Source organism: Pelodiscus sinensis, chromosome 2 (assembly GCF_052426305.1).
Source record: "Pelodiscus sinensis isolate ZL-2025 chromosome 2, ASM5242630v1, whole genome shotgun sequence".
Lineage (NCBI taxonomy): Eukaryota > Metazoa > Chordata > Testudines > Trionychidae > Pelodiscus > Pelodiscus sinensis.
Window position 1 is genome coordinate 28364745 of NC_143053.1, and position 20702 is coordinate 28385446.

The 20702-nt window shown below is 40.0% G+C and overlaps 1 protein-coding gene across 2 annotated transcripts in view; it reads left to right on the forward strand.

Moving 5' to 3' along the window:
- The window catches only part of CSMD3 (CUB and Sushi multiple domains 3), a 1180750-nt gene that overhangs the window by 453662 nt on the left and 706386 nt on the right, over positions 1–20702 (forward strand). For both annotated transcript variants that reach the window (XM_075920204.2, XM_075920205.2), the window contains one exon: positions 16880–16957. In XM_075920204.2, coding sequence (XP_075776319.2) covers positions 16880–16957 — 78 coding nt within the window. The remainder of the gene's footprint in view (positions 1–16879; positions 16958–20702) is intronic.

Consider the following 20702-nt stretch of genomic DNA (forward strand, 5'->3'; position numbering starts at 1 on the left):
TCTTCTGCAATTGACCACTACGGTGAGGGATTCTTTTCCAGAATAGGTTGTACATTGTCAATGATGTCCTGGAGGGGCTTAAGCTGGGGGCTGTAGATGATGTCTACTTGTGTTCTGTTATTTTCCTTGTTGGGTCTATCTTAAAGAAGCAGATTTCTGGGTACTCATCTGGCTCTGTCACTCTCTTTCCTCACTTCCCCAGGTGGATATTTCAATTTTAAGAATGACCGATAAAGACTTTGTAGGTGTTTGCCCTGTCTGTGTGTTTGAAGCAAATCCGGTTGTATTTTAGGACTTGGCTATAGACACTGGATTATGTGATGTGTTCTGGATGGAAACTAGAGGCATATAGATAATAATAGCAGTCAGTAAGTTTTCAGTATAGAATGGTGTTAATGTGGTCATCATTGAATTGTACCGTAGTGTTAAGAAAGTGTATCTCATGTGTGAACTGGTCCAGACTAACATTGATGGTGGGGTGGAAACTGTGGAAATTATCTGTTTAATTCATTTTAAGTTTTTTTCCCATTTAGACAGAGATTGCATGCACCTGTGATGGAGAATAACAGTAGACCAAGTAGAAGTTTTCAAATTATTCATAATTCTTTAAACATGCTGTATAATCTATATAAGTTTCTTCACTATTTGCACTGGACAGTGCTTATATATAAAACGTATAAATGAAATTCTTCACTGTGCATACTCAAACACAGATTTTGAGCTATCATTTTTGCATATTTTCTAATAATATTGATTTTTACCATAAAACTATTATGTATATTAGCTGTGATTTTCATCTGAGGAAGTAGACTAGGTATGCACATCAACAGCCTTTTCTTCTCCCTCTTTCTTCTTTTTTTTTCCCTTTGGAAGAGTGGAAATGTTTGTAGTATACTCTTTTGTTGACAACTACAGTAGAATGATATTTGTTACATCTTCAAATTCTCTCCATGTAAATCATATTTTTCAACAGAGAATAGAGAACAAAGTGTTTTGTTTTCCTTTGCAGTAACTCATTAGTGTACATTTTACTCAAATAAAAGCCACAAAAGACATTTAAAATTGCATATTAAATCACATATAGCATATGCCATGTCATTCGGACTTGTTCTATGAAAGTTTTCAGAGTTAGCTTTAATCTTGAGATATGAGAGTTGATATGCTTAAAAACTGCTCCATTTAAATATCTGCATCATATTAAAAACTGAAGACAAAACAAATTACCGGTACTTTTTAACACTTTAATGTAAATCTGTACATAACATATGTGTTACATTATTACCATTTGCTTCATTGAAGTATAAAATAATGTAAAGTGAGTTAACAGAGCATTTCACATTATGGAAGGAAGTTTACATCCAGTTTCAGCTGCATTTTATTCCATTATGCATAAAACTATTTGCCTAAGGGGGAAAATAATATAGTCTCCAGTCAGCAAAATTATAAGGCATGCAAAGGATTCTTTTTCCTCATTCTATCCATTCAACATAATTATGTTAGTGGATGGCTCCTTGATTTGAATAGCTATATATTGTTTTTGCACAGTGGCAAAAAAAAGGGTATAACTTATTTATTATAATTTATTTGTGGACCACCATATGATCAGTGGGAAAAGCACAGAAATATTCATTTGTGGAACCTAATTTGAATAGGTAGCAGGAGTTGCTTGATGCAGAAATATTTTGTATGTCATGACCCATGGAATTTCCTGCATGGGGCAATGGTGATCACTCGTTGCTGAGTATGATCATCTTCCATGGGAGTTTTGGACCCTCAGGTAGCTGATAAGGCCAATTCTCAAACCATAAGTTCTGTTACAGTGAGGAAAGATGTTTCCAGGTACAGCAGGAGGCTGTTGACCATGACTAGAAGCCAGTCTCTCCTTCCTCCTGTACCTCTTCTTCTCCTCCTCAGCTCTTCGGCGGGAAAATTCAAAATGCAGGAGCCATTGTGTAGAACTTCTCTCCATTTTGAGCAATCCTGGGTGAGTGTCTCCCAAGAGTCGATATCAATGTTGCCCTTCTTTAGCAAGTCCTTATAATGCTTCCATTATCCTCCCACATTACAGTATCCTTCTTTCAGGTGAGAAAACAGGACCTGTTTTGGGAAGTAATGGTCTGACATCCAAACAACATGACCAGCCCAGCAAAGTTGATGACAGATGATCATTGTGTCGATAATGGTGGTCTTTGCCTCTTCCAGAACACTGATGTTAGTGCACCTGTCTTCCCACGTGATCTTCAAGATCTTGTGGAGGCAGCATTGGTCATACCTCTCAAGGACTTTCAAGTAATGTCTGTAGGTTGTCCAGGTTTCAGATCCATGCAATAGTGTTGGGAGAATGACGGCTTGACAGACAAGAAGTTTTGTGTCTATTTGAAAGTCACGATCTTCAAAAACCCCATGCTGTAAATGAGCAAAGGCTTCACTGGCCCAGCTCAGACAATGTTGGATTTCTACATCAATTTCTGCCTTGTATGAAAGATAATTTCCAAGATAAAGAAAATAATCAACATTCTCTAGTGCCTCTCCCTTGATTTTAATAGATGGGGCATATGATACCTCATTTGGAGAGGGCTGATGGAGCACTTTGGTCTTCTTGATGTTGAGGATGAGACCAAGGCATATGTAAGCACCAGCAAACACGTTCAAGATAGTTTAAAGAATTTTCTCAGAGTGGGCAAAAACTATATTTTCATCAGCATACTGAAGTTTCATGATAGATATAGTGGAAATCTTACTCTTAGCTTTCTTCCTGCTTAGCCTAAATGGCTTTCAATGCATTCTGTAGATGATTTCAATGCTATCTGGGAGCTTCCCAGCAATTAGGTAGAAATTATGGTAATAAAGGCTGTGAACATAGCTGGGGTGATGATACAGTCCTGTTTGACTCCTGTTTGTACTTTGAAAGGTTCACATGAAACAACTTTAGAACATTGATGTATTTATCAGGTCATCCAATCTTCAAAAGTGCAATCCAAAGGGAACAGCAATTCACTCAGTCAAAGGCTTTAGTTAGATCAATAAAAGTCATGTACCTTAGTCAGTTTTATTCCCGACACTTTTCTTGAAGCTGCCATGCAATTAAGATCATATCTGCAGTTCTGTGAGATGGTCAATGCCACTCTGTGACTGCTCTGCATGGATCATTGCCTTGTAGTGGTGGAGAGGCTTGCATGTTTCAATGACCCCCAAGAGCCGACGCTGCCTGGAGTCTTGTACTCCTATGACAGAATAGTCAAGGGCAAGGTTCCAGACAAAACGTGATCCAAGAAGTCCACAACAGCAGTGCAGATGGAGGATAAATGCACAGTGGAGGTGAAACTGTTGTATAGTGGAGTCCAGATTAATTGACACCCGGTAATCCGACACTCCGCTTTATCCGACCCTGCAGCTGCAAGGTTGGATACAGCGTGGGCCAAGAGAACAGCCCTGCTTGCTGCCCCATCGCTCTCTAGGAGAAGCTGCTGAGGCCGCTGCTGCCGCCGGCACGCTTCCAGGCAGGAGTGGCAGCAGCAGCTTCTCCTAGAGAGCAAGGGAACAACTGATGCCGCTCCTGCGCGGGGCGTCCTCCCCAGGAGCAGCATCAGCTGTTCCCTTGCTCCCTAGGAGAAGCTGCTGCTGCTGCTGCTGCTGCTGCTGCTGCTGCTGCTGCTGGTGCCGCTGCCACTGCCGCTCCTGCCTGGAAACGTCCCAGCAGCAACGGCAGCAGCAGCAGCAGCATCTCCTAGAGAGCAAGGGAACAGCTGATGCCACTCCTGCCTGGAAGCGTCCCAGTAGGAGCAGCAGCAGCTTCTCCTAGAGAGCAAGGGAACAGCTGATGCCACTCCTGCCTGGAAGCGTCCCAGTAGGAACAGCAGCAGCTGCTCCTAGAGAGCAATGGAACAGCTGATGCTGCTCTGTGGGGAATTTGTCCCCGGTAGAAGCATCAACTATTCCATTGCTCTCTACAGTAGAGTCTGTATCATCCACCATATTCGGTAATCCGATTATGTGTCGGTCCTGTTTAGGTCAGATGATAGGGACTCTACTGTATAATGTTACAGCTGCTATGAAGGCAGATGAAGGCGCTTTCCATTGCTCTCTACAGTAGAGTCTGTATCATCCAACATATTCGGTAATCCGATTATGTGTCGGTCCTGTTTAGGTCAGATGATAGGGACTCTACTGTATAATGTTACAGCTGCTATGAAGGCAGATAAAGGCTGCAGCAAATAGAGGACCTTCAAACATCATGGTGTTCATGCCATTAGTCTCAAGCCCTCTGTCTGTGAAGGACAGAGTGGTGACCGTTGTGCACCAGTCTTCCCACTTTAAAAAATGTCCCACACAGGCATCTTCCAGATTTTGAAAAAACAACTTTTGACAAGTCAAAAGTCCAGGGGTGATTGGTGAGTGGCAATGGGAACAGGACAGTGAGATCTGGAAATTCCTAGTCACAGACTAACAAACAGACAGTAGGTGTGTGATTCAGGCATCTTGCTCGAGGACAGAGGCGGGTCGAGAATCTCAGCAGTTGCACCCAAGACTGAGTAGTCATCTTTAGGACACACTATGCTCACCCAACATGGGGAGGGGACTAGAAAAAGTGCCCTAGAAATAGTCTTTCCTCTTTTCCTCTTAAGTATCAGAGGGGTAGCCGTGTTAGTCTGCAAAAGCGACGAGGAGTCCTGTGGCACCTTATAGACTAACTGAAGTGTAGGAGCATCGGACGAAGTGGGTCTTTGCCCACGAAAGCTATGCTCCTACACTTCAGTTAGTCTATAAGGTGCCACAGGACTCCTCGTCTCTTTTCCTCTTGGCTGCATAGCCACATCCAGCAGGAACACCACCCCAGTAGTAGAAAGTTTAAGAAACTTTTCAACTGTGGAACCTTCATGAAGCATTAACTAAATGCAGAATAGGAGTCTCAAGTGGGAGTGTTGAGAGGGCAAAACCTAAATCCATTCCAAACACCAAAATGTAATGGCAATAAGGGTACACTGCAATTAAACCCCTGCAGAGTCACAGAGCATGGGTTCCAGAGGAATTCCAGACATCTACACCTCATTTAAACAGCTCTGAATCCAAGCCCCATGAACCTGAGTCAGCTGGCAAGGGCAAGCCACAGGTGTTTAACTGCAGCTTAGCCATATCCTAAGAGTAGGTTGTGGCCCTTTTCATAGCCTGATTGTTCCTTTTGATAATGACATGAAAGCCAAAAAATAGTCAATTATTGGGACTCAAACTCCGAAGGCTGATGATTATTTAGCAGAGACAGTAATTAAGCATCAAAAGAGTTTATCAAGAGCCGTGATACATTTTCCATCACTGACAATTTTTTAAAGCAAGATGGGAAGTTTTTTAAAGATGTGCTCTAGGAAATATGTCGGGAGAGTTCTAAGATCTATGTTGTCCTAAAGATCAGATGAGGTGACCACAATGGTTCCTTCTGGCCTTGGAATTTCTGAATCTAAGAGTTATCATTCTTTTGCAAAGAATAATGATAATAGTTCACATCTCCTACTGATATTGTTTTCAGGATGTATAAAGACTCAAGTAGACATTGCAGCATTAATTTACATGTGACTCATGATCACAATATTTTTACAACTATTAGGCTATGTCTACACTGGCATGATTTTCCGAAAATGCTTTTAACGGAAAAGTTTTCCGTTAAAAGCATTTTTGGAAAAGCGCATCTAGATTGTCAGGATGCTTTTCGCCATTTTTGTGATCGGGGCTTTTTTGCAGAAAACAGTACTGTGCTGTCTACATTGGCCCTTTTGTGCAAAAGTCTTTCGGAAAAAGACTTTTGCCCAAACAGGAGCAGCATAGTATTTCTGGAAAAGCACTGACAATCTTACATGAGATGGTCAGTGCTTTTCTGGAAATTCAAGCGGCCAGTGTAGACAGCTGGCACGTTTTTCCAGAAAAGCGGCTGTTTTTTTTATTATGTTAGGGTTGTGTCTACACAGCACCCTAAATTCAAAATAAGATACACAATTTGCACCATGCAAATTGCGTATCACATCTTGAATCTATTTTGAAATAATTTATTTTGAAATTTGGCTCATTTACACAGTGCCAAATTTACAAATAACGTGCTATTTTGAGCCATCCCTTAACCTTCATACAACGAGGTTTATCGGGAAGGCAAAAATAGCACGCCTGTTATTTTGAAAAATATTTTGAAATAATGGGTTGCTTTTGTAGATGCAGGGAAGCTATTTGGGGGTACCTCCTATACCCTGAAATAGCTGTGCAGTGTAGACTTATCCTTAGAGCTCTTTCAAAACCCTTCAGACATTAGGAGATTATTATGGTAGAGTTTCTATATATATGTTAGACTAGTTTTCCCTTTTCTGTTTAGGAAACAGGACACCACATTTCCTAATGGTACTGCTTCAAAATCTTGCTTTAATGAACAAATATTATTAGGGTGGAAGATCATACCCCTAGATCCTCACAAAAAGAGATTACAGCTGCCATGATGATAGCATTTCCTATATTCCATGTTCTCTGGGGGCATGGGAAGCAGCGGGCTCTCAGTTGGTCCTGGGAATGTCTTCAGAAAAAGAGGACATGCAGCAAACAAGCTGGGAGAATAGTTGGTGAGTTGGGAGTAAGGCTGAGGGTGACGCACATGGCTTCCTTTTCAGACTTATGATGATTCCTAAAATAAGATAATTTTACAGTCTTAAATTTAGTCTGTATACAGCCTCCTCCATGGTAGAGATCTCCCTAAAGAGTGCCCCTAGACAAGCAAGGTTAGCAGGAGTACATGGAGCTGGATTAAAACTAAATAATGCTGCTAGATAATTTGACAGTGGCACAGAGCAAGTGAGTTGATACTAAATCTCCGTTGTTTCTCTCAGAATGTGTTCCATGGCCATACCTGTAGTACAGGACATACAACCCTGGTAGGTATTGATTTTTCTCTAACCTATATGAATCACTTAGAAATTAGTTAAAATAAACCATGTATCCTATCCTTTTCAGAAGTTTGGTATTATGTATTTACAATACATCATTTAAGGACAATTTTAAAATTTAATCTTGTGATGCCTTCCTCTTTCTCCACTGTCTGTATTACAGGTGAGTATGGATTGAGAGGAACAGAGAATGAAAGTAAAAGTGTTTTGTATCTGTCCTAAGGTAAACAAGAGGCCTGTATCTCTGCAGCCTTGAACCTTTGTAGTCATTTATATCAGGGCAAAGGGAGTTTAAAAGGACATTATCCTAATCTGGTAGCATTTTGCACTCATTTTGCATTGGTGTAAATAACTACACATAGTGCAGAGCAACAGAGAACATGCCCAACCACTTCTGCCATGAATTGTTAGACAATTATAATTTTTCTGACCTTATTTGAATATTCCTAATACTACAATCTTGTAGGATCATACTCATCAATCATTTAGAAACGTAAAACTTGCATTGACTTCATCATCTCAATGAAGACAACATTTATTTTATAAAAGTTCTGGGTAAGCTACTGCATTAGGGTATATCTACACTACAAAGTTAATTCGAACTAACGGAGCTTAGTTCGAATTAACTTTGATAGGCGCTACACTAGCACTCCGCTAGTTCGAACTTAATTCGAACTAGCGGAGCGCTTAGTTCGAACTAGGTAAACCTCATTCTACGAGGACTAAGCCTAGTTGGAACTTACTAGTTCGAATTAAGGGGTGTGTAGCCCCTTAATTCGAACTAGTGGGAGGCTAGCCCTCCCCAGATTTCCCTGGTGGCCACTCTGGCCAACACCAGGGAAACTCATCTGCCCCCCTCACGGCCCCTGACCCCTTAAAGGGGCACGGGCTGGCTACGATGCCCGTGCCAGGTGCAAGCCTGCCAGAACCCAGCTAGCAGACCCTGCACCTGTCACGGCCTGAGCCAGCCACCCGATGCCCCCCAGCCCTCCCCCTCTTCCCGGGACCAGGCTGGCGGCTCCCGGGAGCTTGCCCGGGACCGGAAGAGGCGGGTACCCTCCTGGTCTAGTGCGGACATCGTGGACCTCGTCCACGACCTCCGCACTAGGCACAGGAAAGTGGCTGTCTAGGGCAGGAGAGCTGCCAGCCTGGCCACCCAGGAGCAGGTGTACATGAAAATCAAGGTGGTCCACTGAGACCCCCGACCCTGCGCCCTGAGCTTAGAATGGCCGTCCTGGGTCAGACCAAAGGTCCATCTAGCCCAGTAGCCTGTCTGCCGACTATGGCCAACCCTAGGGACCCTGGAGGGGATGGACCGAAGACAGTGACCAAGCCATTTGTCTCATGCCATCCCTCTCCAGCCTTCCACAAACTTTAGGCAGGGACACCACTCATACCCCCTGGCTAATACCACTCCATGGACCCAACCTCCATGACTTGATCTCACTTCCCTTTAAACTCTGTGCTAGTTGTAGCCTTCACAGCCTCCTGCAACAAGGAGTTCCACAGGTTGACTCTGCTTTGTGAAGAACAACTTTCTAGTTACTAGTTTGAAGCCTGCTACCCATTCCTTTCCTTTGGTGTCCTCTAGTATTTCTATTATGGGAACTAATGAAGAAACTTTCTTTATGCACCCTCTCCACTCCACTCATGCTTTTATAGACCTCTATCCTATCCCCCCTCAGTCTCCTCTTTTCTAAACTGAAAAGTCCCAGTCTCTTTAGCCTCTCTTCATATGGGACCTGTTCCAAACCTCTGATCATTTTAGTTGCCCTCCCCTTTCCAACCTCCTTTTCCCAGTCTCCCCGAGTTTTGTTCAATAAAGAGAGATTCTATTTTTGACCACACGTTTTCTTTATTTTGTACATCAGGAAGGGGGGCTAGGGAAGGGTAAGTGGAAGGAGGTGATGGAGGAATGGGGTATGAGCCCCCGATGGGGAGGACTGGGCTGGCTCTGCGGGCTTCTGGGGGTGAAAGCTCTCCTGCTGCCCCCCAATTGCACCCTCTCCCCAGATGGCAGCCTGTGGCAAGTGCAGCCGGTCTGATGGCCAAGTGCTGTGATGTGCCCAGTGTGGGTACTCAGGGCACTCCAAGCCAGAACTGCTTTGCAAGTGGGGCACCGTTGAAAACTGTCTGTCCGGGGTGGGGGTCGGGTCCCTTTAAGCACAGCCCTTGGCTAGTCTGAGGCAGCAGCTTCACGCTCTAAGTCCTCATCTGATGCCCTGCCGGCACTGCTTCTGGCCATCCTTAACCCCGGTTTAGGGTCCACTTAATGTGGGTATGCTAGTTCGAATTAGCAAAACGCTAATTCGAACTAGTTTTTTAGTCTGGATGCGTTAGTTCGAATTAGCGCTGTAGTGTAGACATACCCTTAGGCTACACTGAAATAGGAATAAGAGATCCTCCAGAAAAGGGCTTTATTCCGAATGATCGCGCTAGTCTAGACGCTTTTTTCCGGCTTTTCCCCAAGCCGGAAAAAAAGCGGCGGACATGTTTATTTAAATCCGCAGGGGATATTTAAATCCCCCGCAGATTTCCCTATTCTGACTTATCTGCTTTGCTTGCCTTTTCCGGAATTTGGGGCCCGTGTAGATGTAGCCTTAGAGTGCTGTACCCATATTTGCAATAGTCTAGGTTGCTGTGCAACTCAACAGATTCCAGTTCTCCTTTTATGGTAGACAGACAAAAAAGACAATGTTTAAATAATGATACATAATTCTATCATTTTCCTGTGATCATATACAATTACAATTCCACATGAAATACTAGAGAGACAGCTGAGTGAAGTAATACCTTTTTTTGGAATAACTTCTGTTGATGAGAGAAACCAGTTTCTCTGAGAGAAACAAGCTGTAAGGGGTTATGTAGATCTTTTCAGGTCTGGAGAACCAATTCTAATTGTTACTACTAAATACAAGATTTGAACAGGATGCTTAGCATAAATAACTAACATTGTTCAGATCTTGTATTAATAGTGACACTGATATAGGTTGGACCACTCTTGGCCAACACCCTCAGAAGGGACTTGACCAGTGCCAAACCAGAGGGTTTGCTGAACCATGCGAGGTCAATATTGTCTACCAAACATTGCTAACACTTCCAACGCTTACTGGGCTCTTAAAAGACATATAGGGGTAAATTAGAAGTAAATAACAGCACAAAATACAGAGAACTGGGACTGGTGGCTGTAAATGAACTTTATGCGACCATGAGAAATTTGGCCACACCCATGGTTAGTGGGACATCCAGCTAACTAAAATCATGCCGAAACATAGATGTTGCCAGACCAGAGAGGTTCAATCTGTACTTAGCAGTGAATAGTGCTATTAAACTGAATGCCTACAAAACACATCATATTGGGATCACAGCCAGCTGAGTTTGATATTTCTTTATAAACATACTATACAGGACATAGTCTGGGAGACAGGAACACTTGTTATAAAATACTGGCCTTGACCCTGACCCCATCCAGTCAGTTGAAATAGGTGGGATGAAACCCATGTTATGCCCAAAAAGGCAAATCCTTTCTCCTCATCCACTTGTGCACCAGGCCCTCTGCATAGTAATCTAATGAGTCTCTGCTTCAGGATTTCATGAGGCACACATACCTTTTGCAAAGCTCTCCACTTATGGAGAATCCAATGGAATTCATTGGAAAATAATACCCTTTCTACAGTCACACCATACTTCAGATTTTAATAGAGAATTATATCCCTGCCAAAGAATGTTATAAGTTGTTTAAAAAATATTAGAAGTACCTTATTCACTTTTCAATCCTATAGGCATAACTTTATAGACCCCTACTGCATTTCTGTTGAACTTTGCAGCTTAAGGGCAGAAATAGATTCCACAGTGTTAGACTCTTCCTCTGGTTACATAGCAAGCCTCCATCTTATTGGTTTTATTCCAATAAGATGGAGCCTTGCTATTTAGCCAGAGGAAGAATCTAGGACTGCTGAGTCTATTTTTGCCCTTAAGCTGCAAAGAATTTGCACGGCATGTGCACAGACAGGCAGGGGGACTCTTCTCTGAGTCCCTTACGCGGTCAAATTACTTAGTTCGGGAAGTGGGAAAATTTCACCTTTAGGTGCTTTGGCTTACTAGCATGAAAGCTAATTTGTGATAATCGGCTTGAGGTAGGGAGAACACAAAATAAACTTGATATATAAAGTTAATGTTTTATAGTATATTAAGCTCTGTATGAGCCTTTCAATTTAGGGAAAATGTGCTTTTTAATTTCTTAGAAACAGTAATCTAATAATAGGATTTGGAGCTGAATGGATAATTGGGTAGCCTGGTACTGCTCTATTTAAGCACTTGTTGATCTTTGAATGAAAAAGTCTCTGAGTTTATAACTTGGTCTAAAGCTCTCTGAACTAGAACAAGGTACATGAGAAACAATTTGGGGGTGATTTGTTGAATGAAGGTGTGAAGGGTCTCATCCTCTTATGAGTACCCCTTTGTAGCCAAGGGGTCTGCAACTTCTCCACTTGGCTGCTCTGCAGGAATGGAGATGTCCTAGATGGCTTTCTGACCAGTTGCCTAGGACCAGGCTTTTTCTTATCCCCTTTTCCTGGCTACTGGGAGTTGGTGGGTGACCTAGGCCCGCCTACTCCTCTGGGTCCCAGCCTAGGGATCTTGTAAGTAGCAGTTGCCTGCTAACTGTCTTTGCTGTCTGCTGTTATCTTGCTCCTTGGGCCACTTCCTCAAGAAACTGCTCTATGCAGCTCAGCATTCTACAAAGTGTGGTAATCTGTTATGGCTAGTCTTCAGCCATCGAACCTGGGTCTCAACCAGGTCTGAAGTCCAGCTAACACTCAGAGCTGTCCAAGGTGCTGCTGTCCTCCCAATCAGTCCCTACGTCGGAGGGAGAAACAGCCACTCTAGTCTGCTTGGAGGACTTGTTTTCTGCTCTTCTCCCTGGGGTGGGGTACAGTATATCCGTGATCTCAGTATGCATTTTTCAGGAATATGAATGGGTTTGTATGGGCAAGCTCCTTCTGCTAATCCCAACTTATTCTGTTTTCCTTGAAGCTGCATACCTGCCCTCTTTTTTTTCTTTTTTTTTTGAGCAATCTCAGCCCCCATGTCCTTTCAGAGACTCACATCATAGGAATCACATCATAGGAACTTTGGGAAATATTTTTGTGCACTCATCTCCCACATGTTCAGCAGCTCAAGCCATTAGGTGCTCAGACAACTTGGGCATGACCAAATGACATCATGAAGACAAATGTATTTGGCTGCATCTGGACTGGCATGATTTTGTGCAAAAGCAGCCGCTTTTACGCAAAATCTTGCCACCTATCTACACTGGCCGTGAGTATTTGTGCAAGATCACTGACTTTGTAATTTACAAAATCAGTGATTCTTGTGCAAATACTCTGACGCTCCCACTCAGGGATAAGCCCTCTTGTGCAAGTATTATTGCACAAGAGGGCTAGTGTAGACAGCAACGTTAATTTCTTGCGCAAGAAAGCCCAATGGCTAAAATGGCCATTGGAGCTTTCTTGTGCAAGAGAGCATCTACACTGGCACGGATGCTTTTGCGCAAAAGCAAATCTTTTGCGCAAAGGCACATGGCAGTATAGACGCTCTCTTGCGCAAATACTTTTAACGGAAAAACTTTTCCGTTAAAAGTATTTGTGCAAAATCATGCCAATCTAGACGCAGCCTTTATGTTTGTCAGGATTTCAGACGGAAAGATGTGTGACATAAAAAAGGCTATATTTCATTTTTAACATATTAAGTTTCTAGTCAACAATTTGTCACGATATAACAAAGACATTGACAACGTTCTGGTTGGAATTCAGGGTGCTATGGCAACACCATTCTGTTGAGGGGAGGATTCTGTTTCAGTGCTATATATCAACTAGATGTATTCCCCAGGGTCTAGTTCCCTCAGACATTAGATATCAGACAGGATCCTGTGGGATACTCTGTGACCCTGGCAAAGTGAGAAGCTTAACACCTCACAAGACTGGTTGCTAACAAAGTTTTTTGTACACACACTTGCCTATAATCAATATCTGTCTGTACTGTGGTTTCTAGATAGTTTTTGTAAAGTAATCTGGGGTATATTTTTAGTGTGTGTGTGCGTGTGTGTGTGTGTGTGTGTGTGTGTGTGTGTGTAGCCTGTATACCAATTTATTACATATTTTAGCATTTGAGTATATGGAAGCCCTATATATTTTAAAAACAACTTTTGGTTCACATTTTGATTGCCTGTGTTAGGGGGGACGCAGGAATATATTCTGTTTTGTAAGTAAAAACAAAAAAACCCTCCTTTTCAAAGTCAGGATACAAAAATCTGTATGAGTTCTGTGTGGCTTATCTTCCCAATAGCATGCAAAGACCTTAGCATGCTGATGCCTGCTCTTGTGAATATACTTGAAGTATTTGAACAAAGTACGCAAGCAAGATACTAATAACCATGTGAAATTTTGCTTTAAACATCTCAAACTCTACCTTATTTTTCTCCCCAAAACAATCCTTCCTTTGTTCAAATGTAATCTCAGAAAGTAGCTATGTTATGTTATTCTCCACATGAAGTAGATTTTATATTCTGGTGCTAAAGAAAGAAAATCATTTGCAATGCCACTTTGTCTCTCGTGTCTGATAATTTTCAAGAAAATAAAGAAAGGTATGTTTTCTCTGGTACCTCAGAGATTGAAATTCATTGCCCTACATTGCCGAATACTTGCATTGTACTGTTTATGAATGTATAGAGAGAGTGGCCACACAAGCAGATGCCCATAACTTCTTACCTGTTTGTGAGTTGGCTCCACTATGAAGATGGCAGTGCTAGGAGATGGCCAGGAGAAGGTGATGGATAGACCTCTAGTCTAGACCCATATTTGTGCAGTTTTTGGGACTTACAACTCCCATGAACTAGGTACATAGAGTCCATACTGCTATTCCAGACAGATGTCTGCATTGGTTTGAGATAAAGTTCACACCTTCACTCTCCCTTGAATTCCCTGCAGAAAGCCCAGGCGACAGAGATTTATTCTGGAGTCTGCGATGAATTTTTCACAAAATGACTCTTAACAGTTTACAGCTACAGTATTGTGCAGCTACAGTACCATTTCAGAAACCATTTTAATCCATGTGCATTATTTTATTGATGTTTCTAGGGAACACAATCAATGTCAGCTTGATATCAACATATCCAACTGAATTTTACAGCTTTAGCTCTTTGCATTACAGGCCAGCATATGCTTGATACTTTACACAGAGAAAAGCTGTTTCTTACCCCAAAATGTTGAGATATAAATGTCAGTAGTTATTTAACACTTCCCAAACTGTCATTTCAACTTCTTTAAAGTTCCTTGGATACGTTTCCTTCTAAAATCCTTCATTTTTCATATGTGATTATTTTAAAATAATGTATCTCCTTTTTTTGTCATATTTAAGAATCACTTTGGATACCATTTCTTCTTGTAAAATAAAGTGTAGTGTCTGCTTGAAAGTTCCTTTGTCATATATCTCCCATTGTTCATCTGCTTTGCTCAGCTTTCCCTGATATATATTTTTAATCTTTGCCTTGTTCAGACTTCATCTTCAGTAGTCCCCTGCAGAGAATGTACAACTCGAGCTGTTGTTTGGACTGTAATTATGATGCATCCACTGGTGAAAATCTCCTTGATACAGTCTCCAGATAAACCTTCTTTTTAGTTTGGTTTAGTTTAGTTGGCATATTTTTTGCAGCAGGGTGCACTGTTTACTTAGAGAATATATCACAGATAGCAATCTGACTATTTCAAAGAAAAGCATTCTCTCCTGTGCTTTGGTGCTTTCATTTGCTCCTTTTTTTCTCTCCTCACTTTGATTTCTCTGTTTTTTCTTTTTCTTTTCTCCCTTCATTTGACCTACTCTCCTTCAAATGTACATGTACATAACCATGCCCCCTCAGAATGTATTGGGTACAGCAAAAAAAAAAAAAAAAGCTATACAGCCCCCAAAACAAGGGCTTTCCCAGAACTAATTCAGAAGAAAAGGTAGGTTAATCATTGGCTATAATAGCCCTTGAAAATCAATGTTTCTCAAAGATAGGGGGCAATTGCATAGGCATATTTTACTTGGAAATCACTCATTTAAAAAGAGTGTACCTGAATTCTGTTCTTTCATATTCAAGAGTAGTGTCATTGTTATTGGTATTGTTATAGTATGTACATCATCAAACAATCACATATAGAGAGTATAGATTTTCCATTTAGAAAAGATTTAAGCATGAGTTATCATAGAAAATGAACATATATTTCACAGATAAAGGGTGAACCTCCCATATTAGACTTTGGGTCAAAATGCAGGAAAAATTAGAAGTAGTTAGAACTTCCATGACTCTGCTTTTATTTTCTTAACTTGAAGACTATTTGAGCATCCACAAATGAACCTTTTTGGATATTTAAAAAGGTTCATTTGTGAGTCCCCAAATAGTCTACATGTTAAGAAAACATGTTTCAGAGTTATAGAAGTAGTCCTGTAAAATAGTCAAGATTTGAAGATCTATTTTAGTATGCTTTATTGAATTATAAGATTGTAATTTTTAATTGTCACTTCATTAATTTTTGTATTAATTACATATGTGGAGTAATAAATGAGACTTGTGGACAACCTACATGGTGATGCTTATGGTTTTGTCAGTGCCCTGTTCTAGAATATCTACTGGTAAAATAGTTCTATTGGCCCAATACTGCCATGAATGCCTTGTGTTTATGGGGTACCCAATAAGATCAGGATTGGGGCTATGGTTTAGTCATAAATATGCTTTTAGTTATAATGTGATTAACACATTTATATAAAAATGAGATTCTCTGTCAGTGAAAAAGTATAATTAAGCTATAGGCGTTACACAAATTGATTGTTATTGCAGAAATTCCAGATAATATATAGATTTGAAGGCCAGAAGGGAATCCCTGTATTCCTGTATAACACAGACCAGAACTTTCTCAAAATAATTAATTCCTACTCAATATCTGTAAGAAAAATAACTAGTCTTGACTGAAAAATCCTTAGTGATTGTGAATTCACCATGAACTTTGGTAAATGATTCCAGTGGTTAACTACCCTCACTGTGAAACATTTGGGCTGCGTCTAGACTGGCAGGATTTCGCACAAATACTTTTAACGGAAAAAAATTTCCCTTAAAAGTATTTGTGCAAGAGAGCGTCTAGACTGGCATGTGCCTTTGCGCAAAAGATTTGCTTTTGCACAAAAGCGTCCTTGCCAGTGTAGATGCTCTCTTGCACAAGGAAGCGCCGATGGCCATTTTAGCCATTGGGCTTTCTTGCACAAGAAATTAACGTTCCTGTCTACACTGGCTTATGCCTGAGCAGGAGCATCAAAGTATTTGTGCAAGAAGCACTGATTTTGTACATTACAAAGTCAGTGTTCCTGCACAAATTCTCGCGGCCAGTGTAGATAGGCGGCAAGTCTTGCCAGTCTAGATACACCCTTGCACTTTATTTATAGGGAGTCTCCTTAATAGCTTACTGAATTTATACCATTTAATAGCAGGTAGCATTGCAGAGTTATTGAAAAAAATGTTAGTACCAACTATAAGTAAAATACCTCTTTCAAAGTACTCATTTAGTCATTACATTATCAGGTTCCATAATTGTGTGGCAAAGTTTTACAAAATGACTTATGGTGCATGGAAACTATTACTGTTAGCTTTCATTTTTGTTTTGCATCAGTGACACTGTGCATACAGTGGAGGGAAAAAAAGTGGCACATATAAACATTCATTTCCTTTACCTTATACGGAATTGGTTCTGAGTACTTTTCTTTTACATATTTATTTTGTTTTATTTTTTTTCTGTTCTGGGTAAATAATGTTGGCTTATTAGAAAGCAGTTACTCTATCTTGTATTCTTCCATGATAACAAATTGAATAATCAATTGAAATGAAATCTTTTAGACTGTATTATCTGATATATGTTTTTGTTTGTTTTCTTAACTAGTGAAAAAGGCCATAGATTTTAAATCTAGAGGATTTAAATTGTTTCCAGGGAAAGACAACAGCAACAAGTTTTCTATCTGTGAGTGTACTCCTTTTTGTTACTTTTTTCTAGTGCAAGAGTGAAGTTTGTGCTGTCTATGTTGTTTGTGTGTGTTTTCAAAACTGTGTATATATTTCCAATACTATAACTGACTTAAATATTTTGTGCAATCTGCATGGTCAATTTTAAAGTGTGGTTCTACTCTGAAGAGAAGCTTCCTATAAAACTGGCATCGTGGGATGCTTAGTGTTCTCAATGATTTCAGATCAAATTTGCTGTGTTTACAAATAAAAATATCTTGCAAAATTCAGCCTGGACTACACCCTCAGTTACAAGTGTGTAACAATATGTTTTCTTGAAATGATATTCTCAGTGACATTCCAAAGGTTTATTTGCCTTCAGATGGCTCCATTCAGATTAGAACTTGGTAAAGAGTCCTTTTGGGGACTGGACTGAAGGTATCCCGAAATAGCTATCCCATATCTTAACAGAAGGCCTGTTATTTCGAAATATAATGGGGTTGCTATTCCGTCATTCCTGTAAACCTCATTGCACAAGGAGTAAGGGATGTTTTGGAATAGCAATTTATTTTGAAATTAAATGATGAAATACTCTATTTCGAAATTGACTCAAAACAATCTATGCAATTTGCTTAGCTCAAATTGCATAGGTTATTTCAAGCTAAAGGGGCAGTGTAGATGCACCCTTATTGTGCTCAGCACCTTGCAGTATCAAGCCCTTGATGATCCAAAGAAGTAAAATCTAACTCTCTCTATTTTAGCTGTGGTGAATCTGCAAGACTAACAAGATTGAAAGTAGTAAGAAATTATTTCAAATAACTAGAATAAGCAGATATGCTTCTGCATATTTCAAGGAGAAGATAGGTTGGAAAAGAAGATGTTGTTTATTAAAGAGTAGAACCACATTTAAAATATTTAAATAATTGATTAAATAAATATGGGCTACATGCATACCATGTGTCCACATTTCATTATTATTCATGACTCGGGGGAAAGACTTATTGAACTTGCGTGCTTTTGCATTCACACTGGGAAAGATATATTTGCACTGATAATATTTGCCTAAGATATCAGTCTTGAGGTCAGTTTTCAGGATTTATCATGGCAGTGACTTTCCCAAAGAAAACACACTTCAATGGAATTTCTGCTTCTAGGTTTTAAATTGTCAACAGCGAGTCATGCATTTTTAGATAAAGGTTTCTTAAAGTGGCAAGTCCCTATAGCTTTTACAAAGTAAAAGCAATGAAGTAAGCCACATTTCTGTTCAGTTTATCATAACAGTTTATAATATTGCCAGATTTAATGTTTTTATAAAGAGGATCACCTAAATAACTTAACAAGCTTTTTCTTTTGTGTCTGAAAAACGTGTTAAGGGGTTGTTTTTTTTAACAAAATAAAAATCCATGTTATTTTCACACTGTTGGCTCAGGGAAGAGTAGGGTGGTTGTAAGACATGAGATACAGTTAAACAGAAACAAACCTGTTTGAAAATATATGTAAAGTGTAAAATGTAAATATGTGTAAACAATAGAGATTGATCAAATAATGTTTGACACATCTGGATATAATGTAATAAATCAACTGTTTTATTGTTAGACCAATCATAAATTTTCCATTATTTATTCCATTCTCACTAGTTTATTAGCTTTGCCTTATATTACTTGATCGCATTTCTTTTAACACCAACCTTAAGATATCTAGGTGTGTATCTTAATGAATTAGGGTAGGGGTGGGAAATAAAACAGCAGCAGTTTACCAGGGTTAGCCCCTCGAGGGATGCTGCCACTATATTTAGCTGTGCCTCTTCAGGTACTCGCAATTGCATGCAATTTGCCTCAGGTGGCTGTTCCGGCCAATGGGAACTGTGGGGACCAAGACACCACTTTTCTCAGCTCCCATTGTCTAGGAACAGTGATCCACAGCCAACAGGAGCTGTAGTCACTTGTAACTGTGAAGACTCAGATAAATATAGTGGTGGCGGCCCACCAGGGGCAAAACCTGGTGGACCAAATCTAGTTCATGGGCTGATATTTGCCCACCCCTGCATTAGTGGCTAGCAATTTTGAGGTATAATAGTATGTTTAGTGTAAAATCTTTATATCAGTGAAGTTTTACATAGCTGATATTTGTGGGTATTCCATATAAAAGTGAAGTATGTAGTACTGTGATTTGTCAGAGATAGACAACACACATGCGTAGCTAGCCCCTACCAATAATTGATAAACATTTTGGCTGATATAAAACATGGTCAGTCAAATTCAAAGATTTTAGAAGAGTTATTCAATTTTATCCTTCAGTTTAATTTTGTTTCATTTAGGCTATTGGAAATGAACAGTAAAATATATTTTGTCAGTTATTAAAAAATCTCCAAGGCAGAGCCGTGTTATTCAGGACCGCTCGTTGTTTGTTAATGATTATTAGACAAAATTCCCAATAGAATTTGAACAGGAGCACTGTATGCAGAACAAGGAAAACAGAGTATTTTCAAGAGAATGATTGTCCCTCTACTGCTTAATGATTTTACATAGAAGATTATGTATATGTCTGTTATTTTGTAAATAAATGGGTATTTTAAATTGCTGTCTTGGATTATCTAAACCTTAGGAGACCATTGTCCTGAGACAGTTTTCATGTTTGTTCTCTCTGCCCTACTTCTGCTGAATGCATCATAAACACAACAAAATAGAAAACATTTGTATAGTGTTTTGCACCTACAAGGAATTTAACAAAACCTAACACCTTATCCAGCATACACTCTTGCAATGATTACCTTAAGGCACCTGAAATTAGTAAGCGTCCTCATATGAGAAGAAATCAAACATGTGCATGTAAAAATGGTGACATTGAGGTCCAAAGTCATAAGGGATTTGATGTGAAAGTCTGGAATAGAGCTCAGGAATTCCTGGCTCCCAGTCACATGCTCAAACCTTAAAGGAATGCTTAAGAACATAGGAACTCCCATACTAAGTTATACCGATGGTCCATCTAGCACAGTAGCCTGTCTTCTGACAGTGGCTAATGCCAGGTATCCCAGAAGGAGTAAACCGAACAGGGAATCATCAAGTGATCCCTCTCCTGTCATACATTTCCAGCCTCTGGCAAACAGAGGCTAGGAACACCATTCTTACCCACCCTGACTAATAGCCATTGATGGACCTAACCTCCATGAATTTATCTAGTTCATTTTTTAACTCTTTTAAAGTCCTGGTCTTTACAACATCCTCTGGCAAGGAATTCCACAGGTTGACTGTGCACTGTGTGAAGAAAAACTTCCTTTTGTTTGTTTTACACCTCCTACCTATTAATTTCATTTGGTGACCCGCTAGTTTGTATATTATGGGAACAAGTAAATAACTTTTCCTATTCACTTTTTCCACACCAGTCATGATTTTATAGACCTCTATTATATCCCCCCTTAGCCTTCTCTTTTCTTAGCTGAAAGGTCCTAGTCTTTTTAATCTCCCTTCATATGGCACCTGTTCCAAATCCCTAATCATTTTTGTTGCCCTTCTCTGAACCTTTTCCAATGCTAATATATCTTTTTTGAGATGAACAGACCACAATTATACGTGGTATTCAAGATGTGGCCGTGCCATGGTTTTATATAGAGGTAATAAGATATTTTCTTTCTTATTCTCTATCCCTTTTTAAAATTATTCCTAACATTCTGTTTGTTTTTGACTGTCGCTGAACATTGAGTAGATATTTTCAGAGAACTATACATATATGACTCTAAGATCTTTCTCAAGTAATTATAGCTAAAT